At 36.4% G+C, this 18,707-nt stretch overlaps 1 protein-coding gene across 2 annotated transcripts in view; it reads left to right on the forward strand.

The window, feature by feature from the left end:
• Positions 1–16,041, forward strand: part of LOC18425754 (DNA-directed RNA polymerases II and IV subunit 5A) — a 45,014-nt gene extending 28,973 nt beyond the window's left edge. For both annotated transcript variants that reach the window (XM_006830290.4, XM_088852993.1), the window contains exons 3-4: positions 9,586–9,699; positions 15,807–16,041. In XM_006830290.4, the coding sequence (XP_006830353.1) occupies positions 9,586–9,699; positions 15,807–15,932 (240 nt within the window). In that variant the 3' untranslated portion in view covers positions 15,933–16,041. The remainder of the gene's footprint in view (positions 1–9,585; positions 9,700–15,806) is intronic.
• The last annotated feature ends 2,666 nt before the right edge of the window (positions 16,042–18,707 follow it).

Genomic DNA, 18,707 nt, shown 5'->3' on the forward strand with positions numbered 1-18,707 from the left:
TCCTATCACTCCATAGACCAGTCATTAAAAAACCCCAAATTTAGCCCATCAATCCTTATGGGTCTTAAGATATTTCTTTGTATGCTCAACTTCTTCCTTCAATAGTGACTTGCCAAGCTTATACGGAGTTGGGCCTTTCAACCCTGACCCAAATTGCTTAATTGCTTCCGACATTGTGCGGAAGCTATTCAAGCAAGCAGTATTAAAAGAAATGCCTGCATGGTAAAACCACCGAGCAATATTCTGAACCACTCGGCCTTTATCTTCCTTCTTAAATCTATTTTCAATTGTCACATGCTTTTTCCCCTTACCCTTCCCTTTCTCAATTACTGTCAATAGGCCCTTTCATACGAGGCTCTTAGACCCAAAACCCATCTTACTCTTAGAGCTCTGTCTTCCCCTTCATCTTCATCAGTATCAACATCATCATAAAAAATAAATATGGACCCTTGCTCTTAATTATCCTATATCCTTCTTTCAGCTTCATTGTACTCAAAAATCTATTTATACCGGCATTAGAAATATGTCCACAAAAATTGCATATGATTTTATTTTTGTCATTTTATCTGGGTTAATGCAATACTTCTATGTTGGATCCCCACTCATAGTAGATCCCGTAGAAGACATCTCAAATCTGAAAAATGGGACTCAAATAAAGATCATAAACTGACCTTTTTTGCCCAATCTCTGCTGTTTAATGTTTTTGACCTTAATCGAGCTACTAATCACTTCAAATTCTTCTAATACATCCAATAACACCCTAAAAATAACTCCAATGAGAAAAGAAAAGTTTAGGAATCTTTTTCAAACCACAAAAAGTACTTTTGATTATCAAAAATAGGTACAACTAAGAGATTGAGGGCTTATGCAAGTGTTCTTTTACCTTTGGGGGTTGAAAATAACCCCCATAACCTATTTAAATGTTTTTGGGGGTCAAAATTACCCCCGTTGTCTTTTGGGCATCTTTAAAAATTGAAAAAGGGCCCACGTCCTTGAGCGCCTGCCCAGGTACAACCGCCTAGAATGGGGTGCCCAGGTCTAGGCAGGTGGTGAGATGTGTGCCCGCCTAGGAGCTGGGTGTTCCGTTTCTTGAAGCCTTAGTTGAAACTTACTGAGACTGAGACTGCCCCCTACATTTTGTTTCCATGACCGGTCTGGTTTGGCAAATTTCTTCCTCCAAGTGCTTTTTCGCCATAACCTAAGTTTCAAATGCATTTGGAGCTACTTTCTAATCCTTGGACAAGAGGCCTTCTAATATCTTTCTTTTGAGGAAACTAAGAGGCCTTTTTTATCTTTTTACCTTAGTTTATCTGCTTCACTTTTTCCCTCACCTCCCCTCTCATCCTAAGCTTGTTTGCCTGTGCCCCTTTTAGTAAAACTTGATGCATACGCTTTCTCCATCAATTCACAGTTCCTTGTTCTAAAAAAGGAAAAGAGACGATGTTGCACCATCATATATAAGGTGGATCTCAAGAAGGTGTCAAAATTTTGTCAACTATATAGTTTAACTTTTTTGTGCATGGTGTATTCTTGATTATCTTGTTGCTATTCAACAACCCTTAATCTCTTCCAGTAGTCTCTGCCCTCCTTCATTTTGTGACTCTTATTTCCATAAAACTGTTTGGGGCCCATGACCATGCGAAAGCATCCTCGAACATGTTCTTCTTAACGAAAACCAAGAATCCGCTAACCCTGAAGTGTCTGGTCATGCAATACCCTATTATGGCATACTTATTCGGACTTGCATCTTTCGCATGTGTTTAACTAATGCCATCCATAATGCTTACATGTATCTCCTAAATAATTCGAGGAAGATTGAACATGAGTGGGTACTTAGTCTTGGAGTGTATATACCAATTGTCAATAGCCTTTCTGTTGTTTTAGATGCTGAAACATTAGTCATTAAAACATTGTGTTTTGGGTTGTACAATGTAAAGTTGTGCCATGGTTTTTTAATCTCCAAAATCAATATTAGTTTATTTTATGGTTTTCTTTAGCCTTCAAAATCAAAATTTGAATTGTTGGTAGTTATGCAAGGAGATGTTCTTCAGCTCAAGAGTTCTTGTGTGAAATAGAATCCTAGGGAACTCATTATTTTGAGTTGATTCACTAGACTATATACTTTAACAATTTGTGCCTCCAAATAGGTTCTTCCGCATCAATGGTTTTAACCTTGAGTTGAGTTCCTAACTCAACATTAAAACCATTAGACCTTCCTTTGAATCCATCTTCAAAAAGATAATTGATCTTCTTCACCAAAGGAGTCGAGACAACATCACCACCACCCTTGTGGTTCTGAACCATGTAGAGAATTACGGATTCCACAACACCGGAACAATCCGCTTCTCAATTATTGTGACAATGCCACACTAGCCCAAGACTCACAAGCAAATAGAAAGAAGAAGAAGAACCAAGATGAAGTGGAAGAAAAACTTCATTACAGAAAAACATGGGGTACACAAAGGCATTACAACCTCAACACGCAAGATTAACCTTAACACATGTGACCTTGGGTACGCAAAGGCATTACAATCTTGACGCTCAAGATTAATGTTAAACATGTGTCCCAATTTTCTCGCTACATACTTCTCTTTAAATAGAGGTTTTTATAACCATAATTCCTACAATAACTACCCACTTGTAACAATAACAACTAACCACCTAGTAGTTTTACAACTTCCTACTACACAAACTTACAAGTACAACCTTATGCTTCAATTTGTTACTTTTTGTAAAATAGAACGTAGTGGATGCGTGTTCTTGTCTGGTAGTTATTATGGAAGTGTCAAGGCATCTATAATAGAAATAACCAAAAATCTCTTCTTATATAATGTGGATACGGATCATATTATATTTTTCCAATATGATCACTAGAATCTCTTTCAAGAATATATAAGGGTAGAGAAAGATGGATTCCACAAAACCGAAACGATCCGTTTATCAATTAGTGTGACAATGCCTCAAGACTCGCAAGCAAATAGAAAGAAGAAGAATAACCAAGATGAAGTGGAAGAAAAACTTCATTAAAGAAAAATATGGGGTACACAAAGGCATTACAATCTCAACACATGAGATTAACCTTAACACATGTGACCCCGGGTACACAAAGGCATTACAATCTTGACACCCAAGATTAACCTTAAACATTTGTCCCAATTTTCTCACCACACATCTCTTTAAATGAAGGTTTTTACTACCATGTTTCCTACAATAACTACCCACTTGTAACAATAACTACTAACCACCTTGTAGTTTTACAACTTCCTACTACACAAACTTACAAGTGCAACCATACTACATCACTCATGATAAAATAACATAAAAACTAATATACTTTCTAGAAAATACACTTCAACAATTTTAACATTCCATCGTAAATTGATTTCTAGAAAGGAGATGATGTTCTTCAGCTCAAGAGTTGTTTCTTTTTCTTTTTCCTTTTTCACCATAATTTCTACTATTATTCCTCTGTTACTATGAACACTTTTGAGCTTTGGCTGTGGGTCTAGAGCAAGTGTTCCCTTAATTTATGCGTGTTCAATATTGTGATAAAATTGGTTGATTATGTTGTTTATGATATTGACAAGAATTGCTATTTTTTTTGCTTCTCATTGTTCCATGTTGTTCTTTTACAATCTTAGAAAATAACTCATCCATCTGTTTGTCTCTGTAAACCACTCATACAGTGACATACAAATCCCTTACCTCTCTTCAAAACAAAAGAGATGTACTCATTCTTGTAGAAGAATCAAAGCATTGACAAATTAAGTTCTTGAATCTAGTTCAATTTCAGAGAAAAAGTGTAGGGATTTAGACTATATTAAATGCATTAAGAGTGAGGATCGAAGGGTCTTGGTGAAGGATGGAATGGAGAGTTAATTTTCAAAAATTATTAAATAATAAACACAATGGGAACATAGCAGAAGGAACCGTTGGCACAATGAGGGCGGAGGTCATACATATATTCATAGGATTAGGATATTACGGAGGTCATAGATACATTCGTAGGATTAAGATATTTGAAGTGAAAAGCTTTGCATAGTATGAAGATATGAAAGACTTTAGGACCAGATGGTATTCCAATAGAGGTTAGAAGTGCAGGGGAGATTGGCATTGGCTGGCTGACCACGCTGTTCAACAATGTCTTGAGAACAAAGAAAATGCCATACAAATGGAAGAAAAGTACTGTGATACCTATTTACAAGAGCAAAGGAGACAGATAATTGTATGAACTATCGAGGGATCAAACTTATGAGCCACACTATGAAGTTGTTGGAGAGAGGGATTGAACAACGATTAAGGCATGAAATGAGTCAGTGTTTCAAAAAGCACTAGACGGGTCCTAAGCGGCCTGGGGGGTCCAGGTCGCTCAGCGCCTAGGCGGGCGCTCAGAACCTGGGCGGCCCAGTTGAATCCAAAAAGGATTCTACGGTCTCTAAAAGTATCTATATTGTATAAAATATAAAAATTAGGTATTTAGAGCACATTAGAATTAAAAGTATACTACACATTAGCACACACTCCATAAGCATAACCATAAATCGGTCCATATCCAATTAAAATTTAAAATTTACTAACTAAATTACCTAACCAAAGATACCAAATACCAAACCAATGGGACTACAAATCCACTATCCACAATACACAACCAAGAGGAAGAAAACAAAAATGAAAGTAATACTTGAAGACTCAAAAGAATCTTCAATCGATGTTCAAAGTTTAATCATTATTCATCATTCATCATTCATCATCAGAAAAAGTAGGGTTAGCCGCATTTGCATCATATTCATAGGAGTTGTATCCTTCCTTGACATATTGGTTGTCCTCTTCCGTCTCTTCTGAATCTGGCTCTTCTTCGTCCTCTTCCTCCACTCTCGTCCTTTGTGCGGAAGATCTAGTGGCCCTAGGAGGGTCGGCTGATGTTCTTGAAGCATCCATGGCCATGTCCCATGTCAATCCTTCATGCCCCTCGACCTCATCATCATCAACTAACCATTCCATAACATTGTCCATATTTTTTGATCTGATGGGGTCTCTCTTATCTCTCTTAGCAAACCTGTCATTCAAGAATCGATTATACTTGACATAGGCAAGGTCATTGAGCCTCTTTGATTCAAGCTTGTTCATTTTCTTTGTATGAATCGAACAAATCAAATGAAACTAATTAAAATCTATGGTTCATGTATTATTAATACAATTATACAAATTACCCTTATGGCCTTACCCCTTCAAAAGTACTCCAATTACGCTCACAACCGGATGAGGAAGTGGTTAGGTTTAAGATCCGAATAGCCAACTTTTGTAAATTTGGAGAACTACACCCATGTTGGCTGCAAAGATATAAAAAAAAATCATAAATAAATAATAGAATTATAAAAATGAAACTTGATAACTTGAACTTAATGAACTTAAGAATATTATTGCTACATGGATCAATTTTGGTCCTTTGCCTCATCTTCATTGGACTTCCAAAAGACTTTAATGAACACTTGTAATTTATCAGCTCATCAACACATATAATATCCTAGATATCAGGATCAGGGACTAGCATATCTACAGACTTATTAAATCCAATCATAATTGTGTGTATATCCTTGTCAGCATAAAAAAAAGCTGGGTTCAAATAATAACTAGCTGCATGCAATGGCTGATGTAGCTGCCTATCCCACTTCTCATCAATAATCTCCCAAATAGGCTTGTAGCAGTTCTCATCATCATCAAAAGTTTGGGCTCTCACTTTTGCATTTCTCCATAGCCTCATATATGTAGCCCATAGAAGCCTTGTCACTATCAACCATGCGAAGGAATTTGACAATAGGAAAAAATACCTTAAGAGCGCTTTTCACCCCTCTCCAAAAAGACTTAGAAAAGATAATATCTTTCACCTTCTTCCCAACCTGATCTTTGGACCACTTGCATGCTCTCCGGTCATCCGAGGTAAACATCTGCCTCAACTGCACTCTCCTCAAATGTATGCTATCTAGGCATAAGTACCCAGTCGCAAATCTCGTGTTCACAATCTCTTTCTTCTTTGTAAATCGGCACATCATGCTGAGGGTAAGATGGTGGCTATAAATGAAATTTGTAACTGACGTTGCCTCCTTCACTGCACCTGATATCTTGATAAACCGCCAAGAGCCTCAAGCATGAGGTCTATACAATGTGCTGCACATGGTGTCCAAAAGATTCTAGGATAAGTTATTTGCAACAAATTAGCAGCAACAACATTAGGAGCAGCATTGTCTGCGACAACCTATATAACAAGATGCTCCCCAACCTCCTTGTTTCCCTTCTCTGTAACTTGGAATATGTAATGGGCATCATGGGTATAATCAGATGCATCAATAGACCTCAAAAAAACATTCCCTAAAGGACAATTCACAAGCAAATTCATTTAATTTTTCTTCTCTTCCTATCACTCCAAGCATTAGTCATAATAGAAACTCCATATTGAGCACATGCATCCTTTTTAACTTCTACAACATCTTTCGTGACACTTACCGCTTTTTTCAAAAGGCTTGAAAGCTCATATGGGGTTGGGGGTTTCATCCCAGGCCCAAATTGGCCAATTGCCTCTACCAAGGCATAGAAGCTGCTTAGGCGAGATTTATTGAAAGGAATGCTCGCCTCATAAAATCATGTAGCAATATAAAAATTAGCTCTATCTCTCTCTTCGTTCTTCATTTTATTTTCAATGGTGGTCGGCTTCTCTGTTTTCTCTCTTGCAACCTCAGGGTGCAAAAAACTATCCATAGGGCCTCTAATCCGAGGCTTCTTACTTTCAGAACCAGAACCAGAAGCAATTGCAACTCCCTTTCCCTTTCCCTTAATAATGGATTGTTCTACCTCTTGACATCCCTCCCCATCCTCATTATTATCATCATCATCATAATTGACCCGAACCCCAGACTTAATCTCTACTATGGAGGAAAATTTCTCATCTTTTTTCATTTTTACCATTCTCAAAAAATTGTTTATTTCCTCTTTAACAACATCAGGAGTCTTTTTACATGGGGCAACATCCCTCCTAATATCAGCAAGATGTTTCTTGAATCAATTTATGCCCCTTTTGTATCCTTCTTACAAAACTTGCGTCTTATGCAATTTTTATCATTAGGATTTGGGTTGTGGCTATATTTCCAACCGGGATCACCACTTCTATTAGATCCCGAAGAAGACATCTCAAAATAATATAACTTATACAAGCAATAAAAAAAAATCACTTACTTTGATTGTTCAATCTCCAAATTTCTACCTCAAAGATGCTTCTAAAGACTCAAAATCTTCTAAAAAACCCTCCAATATATTTATAAAATATCACAAATTAAATCTAATATCAATGGATGAAGTTTTGATCAATTTCTCATAACTTTGAGAAACCCTTCCAATATTAAAGAAATCACCAAAAAATGGTTTTTTGGGGTTTTTCTCTCTTTAAAATAGTCTGTATGTTTTAGGTTACAAATAAACCTAAAAACAAGAAATTTGTCTCTTTAGTATAAAAAAAAAAGGACAAAAAATGCCTCTACCAAAACTCATTTTCGCCTTTGGGCGGGGCGCAGGCCCTGGGCGGCCGCTTAGGCAGATTCCTGGGTGCATAGGCTGGAGCCCAGGGTTTTTTGCTTTTTTTTTCCTGCTTAGGCTTGGGCGATGCACCCAGGCCCCTAGAACCGCCTACGCGGCGTCCCAATCGCTGGGCAGTCCGCTTTTTGAAACACTTAAATGAGTGTATCAGAAAATCAATTTAGTTTATGCTAGGGAGGTCAATAACTGATGCTATTTTCCTACTTAGGAAACTGATTGAAAAGTTTAGGGCAAACGGTATAAACTTCCACATGGTCTATTTTACTTAGAGAAAGCTTTTGATAAAGTACCTCGAGATTTGATTCGGTGGGTGTTGGAAAAGAAATGAATCTTCAGAAACTACATCGATTTGGTGAGAGATATTTATGAGTGAGCACTAACTAGTGTAAGTACAACTAGTGGAGAGATGAGTGAGTTTTCAGTGACAATATGTCTACATCAGGGATCAGCATTGAGCCCATACTTTTTTGTCTTAGTTATCGACGACTTAATTAGGCACCTACAAGATGAGGTGCTGTGGTGCATGTTGTTTGCGAACGACGTAGTTTTCATCGATGAGACCCGAAACGATGTCAACACAAAGTTAGAACTTTAGAAGGATTCTCTAGAATCTAAAGCTTTTAAAATTAGTTGGACGAGGACAAAGTATATGGAATGCAAGTTTAGTAATAATAGGAGTAGAGACGAGGAGAGACGAGGAAGTAGTTAAGATTGACAATCAAGAAATCCCAAAAAGAGCGCACTTTCGGTATCTGGGGTCAATAATCCAAGAAAATGGAGAGATTGAAAAAGATGTCGCATATAGAATTAGAGCTGGGTGGGCAAAGTGGAGATGTGCAACTGGAGTTTTATGTGATCACCGCATACCAATAAAGCTGAAGGCAAGTTCTATGAGTCCAGCTTTGCTTTATGGGACGGAATGTTGGGCGGTCAAAAAACAACATACTCATAGAATGGGTGTAGTTGAGCGGAGGATGTTGAGATGGGAGTGGAAAGACAAGAAGAGATGGAATTCGAAATGAATACATTCGGGAGAATTTACATGTGACACCAATAGGCGATAAGATGTAAGAAAGTAGACTTGGGTGGGCTGGCCATGTGTGGCACAGACCCAGTACAACACCTATTAGGAGGTGCGAGTTAGTTCAAGCTGAAGACTCAAAAATGGCAAGGGTAGGCCCAAAAGGACATGGTTGGAAGCAGTGAAGAAAGATATGGGGACTTATGGCCTCGCTGAGGGTATGATCTTTAATAGAGCAGAATGGTGGACTAGGATTCGTTAGTAGACCCCAATTAGTTGGGAAAAGGTTCTGACGATGATGTTGATGATGATGGATCTAGTTCAAGGCTATGAGTGCTGTTTCAAAGTTGTTGTTATGGAAGGTTTTAAGACGAAGATGCTTTATGTGCATATTAGGACCCTTTTGAAGGCCCTCATAAATTTTAACTTGCATGGATTCTCTTTGATAATGGTTGAATGTTTTCACCTTAAAAGAAAACATATTACAACGGTGGAAGATTAACTCAATCACATTGAGATTTTCCCCTTTGTCATTGAGACTTGGATACCCCTTCGACATTATGCCTATGGTGATGGACTTTGGATTTTTGCATATAATGCATAATCCTTACTATCTTGGCCTAAAACTTGGGATATTTTTCTGCTGGGAATTACTATGCCTCAATAAATTTTTTTGCTTCGTAGTACTTACCATATAAATAGAAACCTATTTTCTTATTCTTGACGCAGACTAGGTATTACATAGCCATTAGCCGTTATTGGGTTTGATCATCTGTTTTTTCTTTTATTTTAGATGTTTTCTTTTCTGAATATTATTGTTCTTTTATCAAATTTTGTTGTTCATAGTTTTTATATATGGAATGATCCAATGGAAGGTGTGATCACCTTCTTTTTAAGTTTGTTATCAAATTAAGCCCATTAAGTCTGTTTTCATTTTCTTGATTCTGTGCGACTTACTGACATGGGCTTCCTTTTTTCAGATGTCAGATTTGTTGGTTAACATAACTGAACATGTTTTGAAGCCAAAACATGACATATTGACACCAGAAGAGAAAGATGAGCTTTTGAAGAAATACAGCGTGACAGACAATCAGGTCTCTTTTTTCACTCTTTGTACTTTTTCTTTTTTCCGTTGTGGAAGTTTTTCATTCGTGCGACTCACATCTTGGTTTCCTAACTTTGGTTTCGCAGACAAAGCTACAGTGCCTAGTGAGTTAATTTAGGAAGAACAATTTTATTTTGGCACTTTTATACTGATCATAGAACTTTATTCAATCTATTGTCCCTGATGTGAACCCTTATTTTGAATTGGATATGAGCTCCTTTCTCTAACTGAATATTTATGTGCCACTGGATTTGATCGGAGTTGGGGAATTCTGTGGATGGGTTTGGGTTCAGATGCAATGTGTCATGCTAATCTTCACTCCATTGAACTCCATTGCGTCGATATGATGACTAGTGAAGGTCACTTCCAAACTTTACAGAATGTGGCAACATAGTTTATATGTTAGGTTCTTGGAAATGTTCAAGTGAGTGGTAGTGGGAGATGGAATGTCCTATTTTGCCAATAGTTTAGGAGTTCAGGGTCTCTAAGAAGCATTTGGTTCTATGGGTGTCAGAACCCTACCTGCTGTAGGTGGTTCCTGCTGTAGGTGGTTTTGTTGAAGTTTGGGAAAGTATTTGTTTGCTGGAAGCGTAGAGGTATATTTGTCAATCTATTTCATTCTTTGCAGTTCATTTAAGAGAACAAATGTTGAATTATGAAGATCATACTTTTTAGTTGTATTTCCGTAATATCACTGTTACTATATTCAAAGTACATTTGTAAAATTTTGTTGTTTTGTGCCACCTAAGGACTTGCTGTACATAGACACATTTGAGGAGTTTCACCCTCTTTATTTTATTTAGTTTATTATTTCTATTTAATTTTTTTATGAGAATCGACTCTGTGAGATCATCGGTTTTAAGGTTTACATGTTATTAAAGCCATTGAAACCCTAGTCTATGAGGCCTTGGTTTGTTAATCAGAAGGGTATTTAAAGTAAAGTCTTTCAAGTTTTCTTGGCAGATCTGTAGTCTGCTAGTCAAATGTGCAAATGAGGAATCTAAAATTTCTAATTCTAGTGGACTGTTGTACATGGACATTATGTGAGGGATTTCACCCTATTTATTTTGTTTTATTTTATTCTTATTTATTTATTTTATAGCCATCAATTCCATGAGAGCATTCTCCTTTACGGTCTACTTTTAAAGCCATTGAAACTCCAGTGTATGACACCCTGATTTGTTACGTCTTTCAAGTTTTATTGGCAGATTTTTCGTCTGCCAGTCAAATGTGAGGAATCGGAAGTTTTGTATCCCCAGAGTTAAACATGCAATTGTTATTCACATATACTTTGTGTGGGACCATCTGCAAGGGAGCTCTGGGAATTTCTTCTGCTCATTAAATGAGTATCTTGAGGCTAATGTCAAGCCTATATTACATATAGTTCAACAAAATTTGAAGAAATTATGGTTCGAATGGATAACTTTTTGATTGCCATTCGTCACATCTCATGTTTTTGCTACTAGTTCAACTGGACTTTGTAGAGGTCTGATGGACTTTAATTTCCTCGAAATACCAGACCCAAAACAATACTCTTATATGCAATGATTAATTGAGAAAAAGAAATTCCAGCAAATAAGGAAAATCAACAGAATTACACCCACACAATTAAAGGATATATATATATATATATATATATATATATATATATATATATATATATATATACATATATATATAGATAGATAGATAGATAGATATATGAGCAATGATCGAATGCAACGGTTGTACCATAGTATAATGCAATGACACTTCTAGAAAACCATGTTTGTGGTTTTTGGATGACCCCAAATTTTGCACACACACTCTCTTCATCTCAATAATCAATCCCCCCAAAAACAAATTTCTATTTGAACCCTAGATATGGTCAAAATGAGTCCCCTCCAAAAACGAATCTAGACCATTCATTTTGTGAATTTCAAGATCTTAGCCTTTATAAACTCAAAATCATTTTTTTCTTTTTTAACATTGCTCAACTAATGATAATAAAGCCATCCAAAAAAATTGGAAATGAAAAAAATCCTTATAAGGCCTAGATTTAAGCATCTCACCAAAATGAACGGCTTATGTTAATTGGGCTAAAAAAATACTTTCTGGGTTGTGTTTTCAATTTTTTCTTTTTTTGTGATTGTTCATTAGAATGAAAAGAGTGTATATTTCAAAATTTGGATCAAATAAATGGCCATAAGATGGTTTTTTAAGGATGTTACATCATATTACTATACAACGGTTGAATGAAATCATTGCCCTACTTCCATGTTTAATTTCTTTTTTCCGGGGTTGAAGTTAAAGAATGCTTGTTTGGCTAGATGACTTAGATTCTCAGTATTTTCCTAGTTTGAGAGGCGATGACATGTATGAGAATTCTCTAGATTCATTGGTACCTGAAACTATAGTGTGTGTAGTGGAAGATAATATTGGAAAAAATTCATTTAAGCTTGTTAAGCCACTGGAGATGAAGAGTGACACTCACTGGTTTGACCAGAACTGCCATATTCGGTAGTGCGTCCTTTGATGGTTCGGTAGATTTCCCACCCCTATCGGTTGTCATTTATTCCTTTTTCTTTTTTTGATGTCCCCTCTTTTTTCATTATAGTGACTTGAAATTGTAGATTTCCATAGGTGGGATTTGCAGGAGGTTTTACGCTTAAAAAGTCGCTTCATCCGATCAATATGGTGAAAAACATATGTGCACTTTGGGGAACTACATGTTAGAATTCATTATGGGGAATGTTGGACATGAAGTCGCAGAGGTATATGGTATTTGATCCCCAAACAGATGGACAAACAGAAGTGGTCAACCAGACCATTAGCCATCAAAGGCCAAAGACTTAGTATTAGAATTTTGCCATATGTTCAGTATTGTTACTATTCACTCATTGAACAACTTTTGAGGTATGTTATGGTTTTCTTCCACAATCCCCATTTAATAGTCTTTTCATAGGAAAATAAGTGGAAACAGGTGAATGCGGTGAAAGTGATAATGCTTTAGAGTTTGTACAAAGGGTTCACCTTATCCATCATAGGGTTGAAGAATAGTTAAAGCATGCATAATAGTGCTACAAGGAGTGTCATGAGAAAACATTGCACTGACATCATTTCCAAGTTGGAGATATGGTATGGCTGTACTTGGGCAAGATCAGATATTTAGGAGATCACGCAAGAAGTTGAAGCCTATTCAATATGGTCCATTCAAAATTATTGATCAATATGATGATAATGCTTTTAAGCTTGAATTAATTGGGTATATGCAGATGAACTCTGTTGTGGATGTTGAGAACCTCCACTTATTCGAACCATCTCGTTTGGATAAACCAGAGGAATCCACCATTTTACCGATGGTGCATGATTTGGTGCTGAAAGAGCAAGAATTCTTGTGGATAATGTCCTAAAGGGCAGTGCCTTAACTGAGCAGGATGGTTCCCTGTGGACCAAGCGAAGGAAAAATTTCCTCACTTGGTGATGATGCTTTTGAGAGACCAAAAGCCTCCTAACTAGGGGGGCTTGATCCGGATTTAATATCTAGAAAGAGAAAAAAATAATAAAGGAATTGTGGAGTTGTCTCGACTCACATATTCTTGTAGTAGGGGGATTTAGAGCAAAGTCAACTCAACTTCCTCATCATATGAGATACATATTACCCGCTAAAAGCAGTTTCTCAACCAACCAATTCGAAAAATCTCTTTGAAGAGAATGGATTGGTTGAATTGGATAATCTAGATTAGTCGAATTGAAGAAAATAGTAAGAAAAAATAAGATTTTAACATCGGTGATTCTAGGGCCTGTAGAGTATAGACACAGGTTGCCTTTTACCTTTTACCAACAACCATAAGGTTAAATTTGCTGTGTAGAAACAACATTGCCGAATACAAGGCCTTAATAGCTAGACTCAAGATCGCCTTTCAACTTGAAACAATTTGGCCTTTCTGCTCCAATATATCCCACTAAGCCTATGCATAAATTAGGCCGATTAACAATGTATGACCACTATCTTTCATGAGGGCCATGTAATCCCCTTTTTCTTCCGGTGTCATGGTGGTTGAGATGAAGATTGGCCTCTGGTCACCCTCATCGCCCAAGTTGACTTTTTTGAAGTCGTCCACTGTGGTTCCTCGAAATACTAGACCCAATAATAGGCTTATATGCAAGGCTTAATTGAGAATTTTTTTTTTTAGCAAATAAAGAGAATTAACACAGTTATACAAGAGACAATAATTTTTTTAATGTGATAAGATGAAACATCCACGGCCAAATTATGGAAAATTTTTCACTCTAACAGTAATAGAGGAGTACAATTTGGGGAAAGGTAGAAGCCATTTACCTCTTAGTACTAGCCTCTCCAGCATACCTTTGGTTCATTTACCTTTTTTTTTCTTTCTTCTTTAGCAATAACTAGCTTAGTTTGTTGAGAAACTACTTTTGTGGGTAACATGTATCGCATGTAATGGGGAAGAGTTTCACTTTGCTCTAATTCCCTTCACTACAACAATATGTGGGTTGAGGCAACTCCACAATTCCTTTATTATTAGTATTATTAGTATTTTTTTCTCTTTCCAGAAATTAAATCCAGATTGTCTGAATATGTGATTGAGGAGAATGGAAGTTCTAGGTTAGTTTCCTGGACAAACTAGTTCTGCATTTCTAAGATATGCACATTCTGGATTCAGATTTGGGCTTGAAAATCTATCTATCTGAATCAGCTGTTCTTGATTTGTCTTTTTGTCAATTTTATGTAATTTAAGTAGTGCAGAGATCTTAAGCATTTTCACAAATTTTAGTTTTAGATCAGGCTAAAACTTCCAGTTTTGACTTTTGAAAACTAGGTCCTTGTAATCACTCTAGTATGTTTTATTCTATTCTAATTTGGTAGTTCGTGTAGGGATGCATTATTGCCATGAAATTCTCAAGTATGTACCTTCAAAACAAAAATGATGTATTGAGAGACGGAAAGTGTTTGAAGGACCAGTTAAAATAAGGAAAACAGGACCTGTTCCAATAATCAAAACAAGTTAGTTGCAGAAAAAAATTTACCTAGACATATATCTTAGCAGTTATCTATTTAAAGAAAAGGACACCAACTTGCATTTTTAAATCTGACAAACTCACAAAGTCCATTTCTATGGATTTAAATCAGAAGAATCTCTGTCGAGGTTTTTCTAATATGAAAATTTGTACTTGCAAGAGCTGTTGAAATTGTAACCTCAAAATATGTTAGGTGAGAACTTGTGTTTTAGTTGGACAGTTAACTTATTCCTAGGTTACTGGGCTGTCCGTTGCGTCCATATTCAAAAGTTTTTATGAGCAATCTAAGGATATGATGGAAGGGTTGCGGCAGTGTCACGGGATCTCTAAAGGCATTCCAGCATCTTGCAGGTTTTTGATGGAATTCTGGATCATTCTCTTATTTCTGTGACACTTAACCCAAGCATGAGGGCAGAACTGCCACATTTTAACCATGAGAGCACTAACTGCCATAAGTTTTAATTCATACTGGAATGGGATAAAGTGGGTGCTATGGAGTTAATGCACCTCGATTATCTTCCTTTTCAATGCATTAGTGAGCTACCACAAAAGGACTTCAATGTATATTACATGTTAAATGGCATAATCATAAATGCATATTTAGCTCGGTACAAGTGTTGCGCATCATTGATGTTCATTACCTCCTGCTGAATTTTGCGTATGGTAATTCACAGATAGGTACCTCCAAGTCCCTTGTTAAAGCTTGTCCAATTTTTTCTCTCATTAGTACTGTTGCTTATGAGCTTGAGTTTCTGGGTGTTGTTAATAATTTCTAACTGGGAATTTCATTAGAACTCTATATCCCAGTTCATTTCTCCTTGTTATATGTGCTTCTATTGAACTTTTGGTTTTCTGGGTCTTGTAATTCTCGATTGAGATTTTGAAATTCTCCTCAGAACTTATATTCTAGCTTATTGTCCTTTCCATATGATGGTTCTCTTGTAATAAAACATTTTGGCTCTTGCTGATAATTTCATTTGAGATTTCCTAGTTCTCATTAGAGCTTCATCCCACATTATTTCTTCTTACTCATCTGTAAATGATAACTGATGACAGCATTTTCTTTGTTCTCAGCTTCCCCGTATGCTTCAGACAGATGCCATTTCTCGCTACTATGGCCTTAAGCCGGGTCAAATTGTGAAAATAACTTACAGTGATGAGCCCATTGAGTCCTTCATGACATACCGTTGTGTGAACTGACAGTTTTGGGGTGCTCATGTAAATAGACTGGCACAACTGAATGTTCATTAAACACATGTTTTTGATTTAAGGTGATTGGTCTTTTATAAATCGAGACGACTTTATTTTCTATATTCATCCCCCTCTTCCCTCCCATTGGTTTCAAATTTTCAATCTTTGGGACTTGGAAATATCTTTTTAAAGAAGGATTACATGTAGTGCCACTGGTATATAAAATATGTGACCCATATTTAAACTGTTCGATTAATGATGGATGGTTCAAATGGCTTCAAGCACAATGTCATACCAAACATTGTTTTTTTTTCGTTTTGTTTTGTTTTTACAAATAAGTTTTACATGCTTTTGGGGTGTGCCCTCGCATTTTTGGGGTGCACTTAGAAAAATGAAAAACATGAGTAAAAATAAACAAATTGCCCCTGCAAGTTCGAAGGTATTTGGTGTCAAAATGTTTTTTTGTATTTTTACTAGGTGAGCCTCTTCGGGAGGTGTGCACATCCCAAACTTCATTGCAAAATGATTTATAAAATAAAAAATGAAATAACTACTCTAAATTGTCTAATCTGGACGTTTGTGAACTAATATGTGATATTATACCCGAAATGATCCAACTATCTATTCAAATTGGATGGTTGAGAATAGGGTTCTCATATATTTAAAACGTGGATGGTGCCACATGTAAAAGTTTCTTTCTTATTTTATAGGTGGTTGACACCACATGTAAACTTTTTATGCTACTGGTCATTGATGTGAAGTGCACCATGAGTAGAGAAGAAAAAGAGAACATTAACTACGGCCATTTGCTGATTTTTTGGTGGAATCCATTTTGTTGAAGAATTACCGTCCTAGAACCCAACTTATTGTTGTGTCCGTTTGAAAGGAAATATGAGAACTATTCATATCTTATTGGCTTTTTCTTTTTTTTTTCATTTTATTAGTAATCAGGATTCATAAAAGTTGATGCGGTAACTTGGGTTATTTTGAAAGCTATTCTTTGCCTGTTTTAGAAATTAATCGCGTGATTTGCAGGCGAACCATACTCTCCCATTTTGCCGCACCGTTTGCAATTTTTGTCGTTAAGAAAAGCAAGTTGTATCTAATCATGATAATTGATAATGTTTGTATAGGAGATTTGTATTATTAGACTCGTAAATTGGTCGGATTCACATTAATTATGTTAATTTTGTTTAAAAATAAAAAAATAATATAATATATTACAGAAAATTTGCCCAACCCTTTAACCAGTTTGACCTGTCAAAACCAGTTATTCTAATAGGTTAAAACCAATCAAACATCAAAACATCAGTTTTGATCACTTTTCGTCCAGATATAATTTTACTTTGGACTCGATCTCCCAATGAATTGGTTAGCAACATAATCGGTTGAATTGGACAGTCTGGAGGGGTGTTATAACAATGGGTGATATTTTTGTACACACGTACCAACTCAACATGCACACGACCACATTGAGAGAGACAACGTGCACACAAACACATACATGGAGAGAGAGCTTAAGGTGGCTGTTTTCTTGACAAAAATCACTTGGGCTGATGGATTTCTTCTATGTATCTGGAATTTTGGGAATATGGGTACGTGGATAAGAGCATAAATTTTACTTTTATTGCTCGTATTCCTAAGAAGATTCTATTGCTGGTTTGAATGATCTTTGTGTGATTAGCCTGTTATCTAGTCTATGTAAGATAATTGCGAAGATCTTGGCTAGGCATTTGAGAAAGGTGTTTCCTTTGCTGATCTGTGATTCCCAATATGCACTTCATTCAAAATAGGTTGATTACCAATAGCATTCTAGTGGCCTAGGAATCTATTCATTCTAGGGTGTCTTTTGGGGTATTTGGGATATTGTTAAAATTGGATATGGAAAAAGCTTAACATGGTAGAATGGGGAACTTTAAATGAAATTATGAGGAGAACAGGTTTTGGTGAGAAGTGGAGGTCTTGGATTATAGGTTGTCTTTCGACAGCTCATTTTTCGGTTCTTATTAATGGATGTCTGAAAAGCTTCTTTTAGACATTTAGGGGTTTGAGACGAGGGTATCCTTTTTCCCCTTTCTTATTTACCTTGGTGGTGGAGAGTTTCAGTTTAATGATTAAAAATATTTTAGAGGCAGGAAGGATTCTTGGGTTTCAAGTTTCGTCGGTGGGCCCAATTATTACTCATTTATAATATGCAGACGATATAATCATTTTTTGTGATGCACAGTTGGATGAAGTTTGCAATGTGGTCGACTTTTTAAAATGTTGTGAGCCTGCGTTCTGGTTGAAAGTGAATTTTCATAAAATTTCAATTGATGGTGTTGGATGTCTAGATGACTTGGTTGTCTCCTTTGCGGTCCGAGTAGGATGTGAAGTGGAAAATTTCCCTATTAAATATCTTGGAATACCTATTTCAGATTCTAGATTGCTTAGGTATGTGTGGGACCCTATCATTAAAAGATATTAGGTAAAATTTAGCCTTTGGAAATCTAAATATTTATCCTCGGGTGGTCGTGTTATTTTGATCAATTCTTCTTTGGCTAATCTATCTATTTACCTGACGACCTTGTTTGTAATGCCGAATTATATTATTAAGCAGATAGAAAAAATGATGAGGGATTTCTTGTGGAAACTGTGGATGGGGAAAAACAGTTTCATTTGATTAATTAGGATAGAGTTTGAACAGTTAAGATGGAGGGTGGTTTAGGTGTTCGAAGAATCAAATATGTTAGGTGGTTTAGGTGTTCGAAGGATCAAATATGTTAATTGGGCCTATTGGTGGTT

Source organism: Amborella trichopoda, chromosome 1 (assembly GCF_054954075.1).
Source record: "Amborella trichopoda isolate Santa Cruz 75 chromosome 1, AtrichopodaSantaCruz75HAP2 v2.0, whole genome shotgun sequence".
Taxonomy (NCBI): domain Eukaryota; kingdom Viridiplantae; phylum Streptophyta; class Magnoliopsida; order Amborellales; family Amborellaceae; genus Amborella; species Amborella trichopoda.